We start from the raw sequence: 12,675 nt of genomic DNA on the forward strand, positions 1-12,675 counted from the left end.
TAAGGTTTTATTTTTTAAAAAAGGTGACATCTCAGCTCAGACAATGCATTAAAAGGGTGTGAGGTTAGATATGGGTTCTATTTTCAAAGTAGGAAATAATAAAATGTCACTTGGACTGACCGCCTACCGATTGTGAGCTTTTTGAATAAAATTGTAACTTGAAAAGTAGTTCTGGAATTTACATATTAAACACTTGAAACCTGCATCCCATTCTATGTGATTAAAGACTTAACAGCAATCTAAGTTTGTTCAATAGGTCGCATCAGTTGTATAACACTGATCTTTTACTATAAATTCTGTGTCCCTATGATCCTGCCCCACTAGCTACCTAATGAAAGAGCAGCACTGAAAGCTAGCGCTTCCAAATAAACCTGTTACACTATAACCTGGTGTTGTGATTTTTAACTTTGTACACCCCAGTCCAAAAGTGGCATCTTCACATCATTCTCTTTCAGAACGATCTGTTTTACTTTCAGTTAAAAGGTACAGTTAAACATAGCTTTATGAAATGCAACATGGTAATAGCGGAGGTATTTTTGTGTAAAGACAAATGGAAGTCAGAAAGTCAATGCAGATGGTCTAATGTTATAGAAGTGGAAACATTATTCATCTTATAATGGAATTCAAATTTGAACCATTTCTAGCTTTAAATAAAAATGGTTCTTTCAACTACCATTTTTACCAATAAGAAAAATAAATGAAAGAATATCCATGGCAAAGAAATTCTAAGTGGTTCTATGGGTAAATTAAGTGATAACAAAATCTTGGGTTTTGCTCAACAGACCTCAATACCTCCCCACTAATGGCTGAACTCATGGACTCTTTCTGGTGAAAGAGGAATATTACAAAGTTAAAACAAACTGAATGGCATAATACCTTTCATGGTTTGGGACCAGTTAGAGAGTTTTTATACTCCTACATTCATATACTTATTGGATCAAATGTAGGTCTAACCTCAATACATGTCACTGATCAAATTGCATTACTCATTGTTTTGATAGTTTTTTGGGGTAATTAATAAACAATCAGATTGAACCAGAAAATGATTCCCACATGAAAAAAATCACAGCACTCAACTTTTCATAAAGAGGAATCTCAAGTTACATAACTTTTTTTAAAAAACATATAAAGTGAATAGCAGAGGAAGAACACCCATACCTCAAAACACACATTTCAATAATTACATATCTTTAAGAAATTTCAATGCACTTTTTGGATTATCTTCCTCTGTTTCAAGTTCCTTCATTTCTTCATCTATTTCTTTCAGCTGCTCTTCCTCATCTGAGAAAGTGTCAGAGTCCATATTGTACTTTTCTAAAATGTAAGTCTCAGGTGTGTCATCAATTTTAGACCTGGATTTTTTCTTTTTTATTCGCTTCAATTTTTTAAGGTGATCCAGTTGCTCCTGATGCTGTGCCGATAATATAAAATTATTTGTTTCTGATGACCGTTCACTGATGTTCTTTTTGTATTCCAATATTTTTCTGTTCAGCAAGTCATGGTCAATACCAAAATGATCCACTTCAAGAGATGACAGAGGCAGATCAGATGAGGCTGAAGTAGATTCTTGAGAAACAGGTTTCCCACTGGAGTCTGGAGGACCATGTCTGGATTGGGGAGAAAAACATTTCAGACTGAGAGAAAATACAGGTTTTTAAAAGTCAGATAGACCTCTATAGCGAAACTGTTTGAAGGAGGAAAAAAAAGCCAAGATCAAACTAGTTTATCTTCTACCACCGAAACCTGCATCATACAACAATGAAAAGAGACTGACCAAAGGAATCAACCTAGCAGGGTGGCAGAGTAGTAGTGTCCCTTCTGTGAGCCAGAAGCTCTGGTTCAAGGTTCACTCCAGGACTTGACGACTAAGGAAGGTGCATTTGTTCATAACTCAACCAAACAGGTCATGTGTCCTCTCAATAATATTCCACTGGCAGACTGTAGATTGGGAGATTCCTAGTCAGGCTGATGGAGAGAAATTGGAGAGTCAACCATCACCATCCATTACTCCAGGGTAGAACATTCGTCAAGAAGTGTATGTTACCACTCAGTTTTGGGCAATTTCCTAGAAGCCAGCATAGATCAGAGTGGTGCCAAAACAACAGATTTGATACCTGTTCCTGTTGATATTGATTCAGGACCTGCCTGCTCACCCTTCAATGTGGCTAATACAGTGCTGTGGGTCCAACCTGCCTTTGGCAGATAACCCAACTAGTAGTAATCAATTCTATCAATCTTCTACAACAGACTCAAATATAACATAAGGAAAACTCTTGAAATGGATGTTATTGCATGTTATGGATTGACATATGGATGTTCTCCCATATGTCAAGTCACAAATTACATATGTTTTATATTACAAATTGTCACAAAAACAATTGTTACAAATTTATTTTTTGCAACGTGCATTTAAAATGGATTGTACTCCCTCACAATCACACCAAGATTTAAGTAAATATAGTTATATTGCAACTAGGAGAATGTTATTAGAGTCATAGCTAGTCTGTGATACTTCAATTTAAAAAAAAAATGGATTGGACCAGTAACTGAAATTGCAAATTCATGTTACTTAAAGTGAAATTCAATAAATCTGGTCACATGCAGGCTAGCACCAGAAAAAACATGACCATGAAGCCCATTTATTAACAATCCAACTGATCTTGCTTACACGACTTCCGTCCACAAAACACAGTTTAACTTATAGTCAATTTAAATATATTATCTATTTGCAAAAAAAAATGCAATTGACTCTTAAATGCCCTTTGAAATGGCACCAGCAAGTCACTCACTTATAAAGCATTTGGGATAGTGATAAGCAATATACGCACCTTTACCACATGCTCAGGGCACAAAGGAAAATAAGACCCACTGGTAGATCTGCTTTGATCATTGTTGAAGACAAGTTTATAAGGGGTATTCCCTTTCACAAGGCGTGAAATGCTGCACTGCCAGCACTCACCTATTAATATTGTGGTATAGCGCAACACTGGTTAAGTCGACCTGGCAAATTAGTTTAATTGTTGCAAATATTGTGCCAAAAACAATTTGTCACATGCTGGTGTTTATTAGACTTCTGAACCTTACTAAAATCCATTGGTGCGATTAGGTTTACACATCATTCACCACGAACACCTTGATTTTTCCTTCATATTTGTTATAAAGATCATAAAGCAAATTTCCAGGGTTGAAATACCTTTCTTTATAATGTTATAAATGATAATTACCTAAAATGCTCTGGGTTCCAAACTTGCTCAATGTCCACAGTCTCTTTCTCAGAGCCATAATCAGCAATTTCTAACAATCTTTCAACCTGTAATACCAAGTAAAATAGATTTAAATGTGTACTTTAAAAACCTGCATATGAATTAAACATTTTTTTTATAAACAATCTTGTCAAATCATTTATGACAAATCTATTAGGTTCTTGTTAAACTATAGATACAATTTGTTTAGGACAGATTATAGAGGTAGAGGAAAATAAGGAGGCTCATCTTCTAACATTCAGGCTTTTATTTGCATTTCATCATAGAAATTCATTTCAGTGATTTTTACCCACCTCAGCTATTGCCGATTGCTGTTGGTCTTTAACAAAGACCACTGGAGGAACGTTACCCATGACTTGCCGGGAAATGATAAGGTGCCTAGAAAATATTTTAAAATTCTTTTAATTGGACTTTGCCCACTTTACGTCAATAAATGCTCCCAGTGCATTTCCACTATGACTTACTTTGTAAATTATGGATAAAACAAATATTGTTTTGTTAACATGTACTACAAAAATAGTGTAACTTAATAGAAAGGTGGCAATGACAACATTTACCTTACACGTGCAGAACATTTTTGTAAGAGTTGCTGAACACTATCATCTTTTTCCACTGAACCGCTTGCCACCCAGTAAGCTCGACATGCCGAAAAGTCCACAGTCAGCATTACCTATAACGCAATCAGCACATTCCAATAATCATGAATCTCTGAAGTTTGTATCCCGGTGAACTAAATCTTGATTAGCAGATCACCACGACTCAGCAATTTAAAATACCTTAAAATATTATTACAACCAGATCACCCATTGCTACTTATACCATACAATTTATTTTAGACTTCAAATATAAAGCAAAACTAGCTTTCAAAAAGCCAAGAGTGATTAACTTGCTTAGTGTAAAAATTCTACCCTCGAGTTGACGTTTCATCCTTTTGTTTTGACACTTTAAAATTTTCTGTAGTCTTTTTGATAATAAATTTACCTTGACACTTTCTTACATTATTACAAAAAGATAACTGAAAGATTTACTGTGAACTATTTCTAGAAAAATTATTTACATTCTTGACAAAAATACATTTAAAACCACAGTCCAAATAGCAAACAGGAAAAATTCCCTCTGATTTCTGAACTGTAACAGCTTGCTTATGTTCAAGCTCATTCATTCAACATCTACCATAGAATTTATCACAATCTAATCAAACTGCAAGAATATATTTCTAGTTAGACTATATTACAGTTGCATAACAGAGAAGACATACAAAGACACCTGTTTTGACATATGAGAACAAAACTACATTTAGGTATGTTTGAGGCATGACTGAGACTTCAAGATGCTGAGAAAGCCTGGAGGCAGGTATACAAATCAAATCTGTATAATTTTCACAAAGACACCATTCAAAACATATAGTCTCAAAGCATCTTTCTATAAAAAGGTGGAATCTGAAAATAGGGAAATTATAGAATTACAAAAATCACCGAGATTTGACTTTCCACAGGGAGAAGGATGTGACATATTGTACAGCAAAGACTTTTACAAGGAAGAAGAGTCTAAATTTAAGAAAGTTCTTCCTACAATCTTAAGCCTGGAAAAAAAAGCAATTTAAAACAATAGATATGAAAAGATTAAGAGCAAATGTAGATTTTTTGATATAGTAAGGTGATATTGGTACATTGGAATTAAAAAGTACGGTATGTTTAAAGAAAAAAATTCCATTACAGGAAAAAGTTTTTATTTCTACAAAAGAAAAATAGGAGTTTCAGAAGGATAACTAGATGTATAAATGATCTGCTTGCCCAAAAACATTACCACATATCATAGCTTGTACGACACCTCTTGTTAAATATAATGCAATTCAACATCAATGTATGCTTGGATATTGCACATTGATGATCTTCCTCAGTTATCAGTAAATTGAAAGAATTCAGAGCAAGTGGTGTCATTTCCTTATGTTGTACTTAACCTTTGGATAGAATAATATCTTCAGAACAAAAAAAATTGTACTTACTTTAGATATCTCAACTTTATAATCATATAACTCTGAGCTGACTTCATTACTGTCCAACAACTCAGTGATTGCTTTGTAAAGCATATTGTTGAGCGCTCTCATTCGGATACTGTGCTCTTTCTGCAACTTGCGCTGAGGTTTCAGCGCATTCTCCAAACTGGAGGGCTTAAAAAGCTGTACACAAACAGTAAGTGAAACAGAATAATTTTGAATTACATGATAAATAAAAGTCCCACATTTCAAGCAAGTAATATCCTTGAAAATTCAAACTGAGCCAAATCTAAAGATAGTGATTTCATCTTAACCATCCAGAGAGTATTTGTGGGTAGAGCTAAGAAATATAAAGGGGATGGTGACATTTTTAGGGTTATATTATAGGTCCCAAATAGTCAACGGGAATTAGAGAAACAAATATGCAGGGACACTGGGGAGACTTGCAGGAGCAATAAGGCTGTCATAATAGGAGATTTTAATTTTCCTAACAGATTGAGGCTGCCAGAATGTTAAGGGCTTAGAGGGGGTGGAATTTGTTAAGTGCATTTAGGAAAGTTTTCTCAATCCATATATAGAGGGTCCTACTTGAGAAGGGGCAAAAATAGACCTACTCTTGGAAAATAGGACAGGACAGGTGGCGGACATGACAGTGGGGAAGCATGCTGGGACCAGTGACCATAGGTCTATCAATTTTAAACTCGTTATGGAAAGGAACAAAACTAGTCCACAGGTTCAAGTTCTAAGTTAGAGCAAGGCAAATTTTGATGGAATTAGGAGCTTGCAGTAGTTTGTTTGCAGGCAAAGGGACCTCTAGCAATTGGGAGGCCTTTAAAAGTGGGATAGCTAGAGTAAAAAAGGTAAGCTTGGCAGGAATAGGGAACCCTGGAATGACAAGAGATATTGAGTATTTGACCAGAAAAAAAAAAGGTGTGGCTGGGGTACAGGCAGCTGGGATCAAGGGATTCCCTGGAGATACATACAGAATATAGGAGTTTACTGAGGGAGGAAATCAGGAGGGAGAAAAAGGGGGTACAAGATAGCTTTGCTTGAGGTGATTAGGGTAATCCAAAGGAGGTACTTTAAGTATATTAAAGGAAAAAGAATAACTAGGGAGAGAATAGGGCCCCTCAAGCACCAACATGTACATGTGTAGAACCTCAGGAGATGGGTGAGGTTCTCAATGAAAATTTCTCTTGTGTTTACCATGGAGAAAGACCTTAAGTCTTTGAAACTTGGGGAGGTTAGTGGTGATTTCTTGGGAATAGTCCATATCACAGTTGAGGTGTTGGATGTTTTAGGAATGTATGAAAATAGATAAATCTCCTGGTCCTGACCAGATATATCTAAGAACTCTGCATGACACTACAGAAGAAATTGTGGGGCCTTGGCTAATATTTTTGCATCATCATTAGCCACAGGTGAGGTCCCAGAAGACTACAGGGTAGTGGATGTTGTGCCATTATTCAAAGGCTGCAAAGAAAAGCCTTGCAACTATAGACCAATAACATCTGCGGTGGTTAAGTTACTTAAGATGATTCTGAGGGATAAGATATACATGCATTTCATTGGTTTGATTAGAAGTAGTCAGCAAGGCTTAATGAGTGGGAGATCATGCCTCATAAATTTGTTAGAGTTCTTTGATGAAGTGACGAGGAAGATTGACAAGGGCAAAGCAGTAGATATGGATTTCGCGTGGATTTCAGCAAGGCCTTTGATTAGATTCCACATGGTGGGCTGCTCTGGAAAGTTAGATCGCATGGAATCCATTGAGAGCTGACAAATAAACCTTCCAGCTCAGTGAGCAAACTTTCATCCAAAACCTCAACCGGAGCTACAAATCTTTTCAAACTCGCTAAAATTGGGCATAAAATTGGCTTGACAGTATGAAGCAGAGGGTAATAGTGGAAGGATGCTTGTCGGACTGGAGACCTGTGACTAGTGGAGTGTCTCAGGGGTCAGTGCTGGTTCCATTAGTTATCTATATCAATGATTTGGATGCGAATACCCAAGGCATGATTAGTAAGTTTGCTGATTACACCAGAAAATAGGCAGTATCGTGAAGAAGATTATCAGAAAGAGGAGGAGGTAGTGAGGACTGCAAATGCTCAAAATCGAGAGTGAGATGCAAGAAAAACACAGCGGTCAGGTAGCATCTGAGGAGCAGGAAAATGCTTATGCCTGAAACACTATTCTCCTGCTCCTTGGATGCTGACTGACCTGCTGTGTTTTTCCAGCACCACACAATATCAGAAAGAGTGGCAGGACCTTGATCAGCTGGGGAAGTGGACAGAGAAAATGTCAAACAAAGTTTAATTTTGATAAGTGAGGGGTCTTGTATTTTGGTAAATCAAATCAATCTAGGAGTTTTATGGTGAATGGTAGGGCCTTAAGATTTGTAGTGGAATGGAGGGATCTTGGAGTTGAGGTGCATAGTTCTCTGAAGGTGGAGTCACAGGTAGACAGGGCAGTGAAGGTGACTTTTGGCACACTGGCCTTCATTAGTCATAGCACTGAGTATAAGTTGGGAAGTTATGTTGCTGTTGTACAGGACATTGGTGAGGCCACATTTGGGCTAGTGCGTTCAGTTTGGTTGCATTGTTATAGGATGTTATTAAACTGGAAAGAGTGCAGAAGAAATTTACAAGAGGACTGCCTGGACTCAATCTGAGTTATACGGAGAGGTTGGACAAGATGGGACTTTGTTTCTTTAGATCGGGGGAGAGTGACCTTACAGAGCTGTACAAGATCATGAGAGTCATGGATAGGGTAAATGCACTCCAACTTTTTCCCAGGGTTGGGGAAACAGAGGACGAGAGGGCATCAGTTTAAGGTTAGAAGGGAAAGAATAAAAAGGGAGCCTGAGGGGCAACTTTTTAAACAGAGGATGGTACATACATATATATATATATAAAAAATGAGTTGCCAGCGCAAGTGGTTGAGATGGGTACATTATCAACATTTAAAGGCATTTGTCAAATACATGGATAGGAAATGATTATAATGATATGGGCCAAGCACAGGAGAATAGGGTTAGCATGGATGGACATTTTGGTCAACATGGACCAGTTGGACCAAAGGGCCTGTCTCCATGCTGTAGATTTCTATGACTACGAATTCTCCTGTTTCTGCCTGGACCAGTCAGTAACACTTTCACCTCTATCATGAAGTTGTGGGCTCATTCAGCACATAAAAATAAACTCTCCAATGCTGCTTTGTTGCTCAAGATGAAATGGTCAATTTGCATGTTAAAAAAGCCCACAGCACTTACTCCCCCTCCCTCCATATTCAAATTCATATTAAATATAGCTTATTCAAATAGTATAACATTTCTGGGTTAGTAAAATAACTACATAATACAATAAATTATCCAACTGCTTAGTCAGCAATCTGTTTTTATTTAACCAATTTCTCTCAACCTAGTCAGAGATGTTCTTAGACACCCGCTGAAGCAGGTCAAACTTGAACCTGGGCCTCCTGGCCCAGGAGTAGGGACACTACTACTATGCCACAAGAGAGTCCTACTAAAAAGACAAAAATCACATTGAGACTTCTATTAATCTAACAGTTTCAATGGTAATGAACATAAAGTTACAAGTTAAAGTATCAAGGGGCTGGCATAAGCAAAGTTCCTAGAAATGAACAGGGACAAGAGTAAAAGCAAAATTACTGTGGATGCTGGAATCGGAAACAAAAGAGAAAATGCTGGAAAATCTCAGCAGGTTTGGGAGCATCTGTAAGGAGAGAAAAGACCTGACATTTTGAGTCTAACTGACCCTTTGTCAAAGCTAAAAAAAGGGGAGAAATAGGGAGGTATTTATACTAGGCTGAGAGAAGGAGAAGGAGAGACCCCCCCATCCGCCATATATTTTGTCATATAGCACTGGCTTCAGCCTTGGTCATTCACAGCTCCTAATCTCCCTATAATGTCTCTATGCACTGTCATTCTTACCTCCTTATTGCTACCTTTGCTTCTGGAGCCATGACTCACCTTCTCAGCCTCGTATAAATACTTCCCTATTTCTCCCTTTTTTTAGCTTTGACAAAGGAGTCAGTTAGATTCAAAACGTCAGCTCTTTTCTCTCCTTACAGATGCTGCCAGACCATTTGAGATTTTCCAGGGACAAGGGTAGTTCACTCAGCCTGTTGAGCCTGTCCTGCCATTCAGTAGGATCATGGCTAATCAAACATATCGTTTCTTGATATTGACATCATTCTCGTGGCATTGGATTTCTAATTACCAATGGCATGCAATCTTAAACTCTTAAGAATCAGTTTCCACACCTCTGTGGTACAGAATTCTGAAGGTTTACAATCCTCAGAGTAAAACAACTTTGTATCTCTCAATTAGGGATGGCACCAACTTATGCATTAATTATTCCCTCTGGCTCTGGACTCTCCGACTAGGGGAAACAAATTATCTCCATCTACCCTACCTATTCCTTTTAAGGATTTGTAGGTTTCAATGAGGTCATCTTTCATTCTTCAAAACTCCAGCAATTACAGTCCTGATTCATCCATTCTCTCTTCTGACAGTCCTTCCATCTCTGTTGATCTTTACTGCCATTGAGGGGATGCAATGTTTTTCCTGAGATAAGACGACCAAAACTGCAGACAATACTCCAGATGTGTTCTAACCAAGCTCCTGTGCACTTGAAGAAAAAAATTCATGACTCCTATTCTCAAATCCCCTTGCAATAATGGCTAACACTCGATTAGCCTTCTTACTAGCTTGTTGCACCTGCATATCATCTTCCAGTGAATTATCGACAAAGGATCCCTTTGTATATCTACACTTTCCAACTTCTTAGCAATTAGGAAATACATTCCATCTCCAAGTGGATAACCCCTCACATTATGCCATGTTCCTGTCCATACACTAAAGCTGTCCAAAAGCTCCTGAAGCTACTTTTAGATCTTTCTCACAACACCTATTCACACACAGCTTTGTAACACCTGCAAATGACAAAATATTAAATTTTGTTCCCCATCTCCAAATCATTGATATATTAAATGAATAGCTGATGCCACAAATATTGATCCTTAAAAAGTACCCCACTAGTCACAGCCTGTCAATATGAAAATGACCGATTTATTCATGCTATGATTTTTGTCTATTATGCAATTAACCTATGTGTATTCATTCTCATTAACATTTTCTAACCATCCTTTGTCAGGACTTTATCAGAAGCTTAATGAACATTTAAGTATACTACCTCCATCAGCTCTATTGTCAATTTTGTTTGTAACATTGTCAACAAGCTCCAAAAAAAGTTCCCATTCACAAATCCATACTGACTGTGGACAATTAAAGCATGCTCATCTAAATGTCTATTTATTCCATCTTTTATAATAGATTTGAATGTTTTCCTTTTGTTCAATAGTGGGGTGACATTTACTACCTTCCAATCTGCAGGAATCATTCTAGAATGTATAAAATTTTGGAAGATAATCACCAAAGACTCTCTTTGGCCATTACCTTCAACAGTCTTGGAAGACCATCATCAGATTCTGGGGATTTATCAAGTTTCAGCCCCATTAATTTAAAAAAAAGACTGGAGAAATTAATGTTAATTCCCTTCAACTGCTCATTCCCTGGCTGTGGGAGATATCTGGTGTCGTCTTCAGTAAAACAAACACTAAATAATCATTTAGCTTCTCTACCATTTCTCTGTCCCCATACATTCTCCTGACTCTACTTGTAATGGATTCATTAATTCTAGGAGAAAGTGAGGGCTGCAGATGGAGATCAGAGCTGAAAATGTGTTGCTGGAAAAGCGCAGCAGGTCAGACAGCATCCAAGGAACAGGAGAATTGACGTTTCGGGCATAAGCCCTTCTTCAGGAATGAATCCTGAAGAAGGGCTTATGCCCGAAACGTCGATTCTCCTGTTCCTTGTATGCTGCCTGACCTGCTGCGCTTTTCCAGCAACACATTTTCAGCTCATATTAATTCTAGCCAAACATATAAAGATTCCAAAAGGTATGTAAAAAGTATTTTTAGTCCCAAGCAGGAACACAGGAAAGAATACAATTTGCTTATCAGGGAACCAGATCATCTCAATTTGAACTATTTTAATGACTGGGTCTCATTAACATGCCACTTACTTACTAAACATTTCATGAATGCCTGTCTATTACATAGGGTTATGATGAATGAAGTTCCTTCTCAAGTACCAAAAGAATAGTCCCTGACTCCAAAAAGAAAATCCAATGACAAGAGAGGTCCATTGTTTCCTTGTTGGGCCCATAGTCCCTGGTCTACAAGGAAGCCAGAATAAAAGAACTCATCTGATCTTACAGATCCTCTTTTTGCAATGGCTGCATTTTAGCTCTCCTTTATTTTCCTTTGCTTCAAATATTTGTTTACTTTTCTTTTGGAAGGATAATACTACTCCCTGTTGTATTCTAAAGTTATTCCAATTTATACTATCCTTTTACTTCACTTTCAATAGGTATAAATTGACCACCTAACGCCATTTAACTCCCAAACTAAAAAAAAAGCCTTTTTCTACTCACCATAAGAACAGTTCATAATTTTAAAAAACATACAATAAATTTCTCCTTAGCCTCAATCCATTAAAAAAAACAGCTCAGTACAAGTCTCTCACAATAAGTACAGTTTTCTGTCCTTGTTTCATGAACTCAATATTCAACAAGAAGGACCACATGTAAACCACTTGGTAAATGCTACCTCATCTGTTCCAGAACATGACTCCAAAAAAGAAATGCTAGCATTTAACAATCTGGCTAAAGATTTTCATTCCTTGTCATACATCTCTATCCATTAGAGAAAAAAAGACTATTCTACTGAACTTAATCTACAACTGAGAAAATAAAAAACGTTCTCTCTAGATTGCTTTTTCTTTTGAACAAAATCTGGAGTATATTTTGATAAGTAAGGACAGCCAAGAACATATTTTGATTACTCCTTTTACCTTCACCAGGGCTGTGATAATGTGCACAACACTTGGGACCCATAATGTGGTACAATACTCCAAATGCAGGCAGGTTAAAATATTTTGTAGTGCAAGATACAATTTTGCATCTCTTGACTGTCTTAGCATCACCACCTAAACCCAAAAGACTTTCTCATAGGTTGGTTAGTGCTGGCAGGGCAGGAGAGAAGTTTTAAACTAATTTGGCAAAGGTACGAAGGTGAGCCTGGTGTAAATGAGGGGAGAGATAAATACTTAATACTCCTGATTAAAACATATCCAGGGAAGGGGAAGAAAATCACAGAGATGTGGTTACAGGGGGGTCAGGACTGGCAGTTAAACATCCAAGGGTTTTCAACTTATTGAAAAGACAGGGAGATGGGCAGAGGGGGCGGGGTTGCCTTGTTAGTTAAGAACAAAATTAAATCTATGGTGCTGAATGACATAGTGTGGGGATGTGGGGTGTGTGTGGGTGGAAT

The 12,675-nt window shown here is 37.4% G+C and overlaps 1 protein-coding gene across 2 annotated transcripts in view; it reads right to left on the bottom strand.

The window, feature by feature from the left end:
- Nucleotides 1-325: 325 nt before the first annotated feature.
- Nucleotides 326-12,675, bottom strand: part of rbfa (ribosome binding factor A) — a 22,495-nt gene continuing 10,145 nt past the window's right edge. For both annotated transcript variants that reach the window (XM_043719109.1, XM_043719110.1), the window contains 5 exons: nucleotides 5,269-5,442; nucleotides 3,821-3,933; nucleotides 3,557-3,641; nucleotides 3,225-3,310; nucleotides 326-1,607 (listed from right to left, as the gene is read on the bottom strand). In XM_043719109.1, coding sequence (XP_043575044.1) covers nucleotides 1,181-1,607; nucleotides 3,225-3,310; nucleotides 3,557-3,641; nucleotides 3,821-3,933; nucleotides 5,269-5,442 — 885 coding nt within the window. In that variant the 3' untranslated portion in view covers nucleotides 326-1,180. The remainder of the gene's footprint in view (nucleotides 1,608-3,224; nucleotides 3,311-3,556; nucleotides 3,642-3,820; nucleotides 3,934-5,268; nucleotides 5,443-12,675) is intronic.

The sequence above is a fragment of the Chiloscyllium plagiosum genome, chromosome 29 (genome assembly GCF_004010195.1).
Source record: "Chiloscyllium plagiosum isolate BGI_BamShark_2017 chromosome 29, ASM401019v2, whole genome shotgun sequence".
NCBI classification, from domain to species: domain Eukaryota; kingdom Metazoa; phylum Chordata; class Chondrichthyes; order Orectolobiformes; family Hemiscylliidae; genus Chiloscyllium; species Chiloscyllium plagiosum.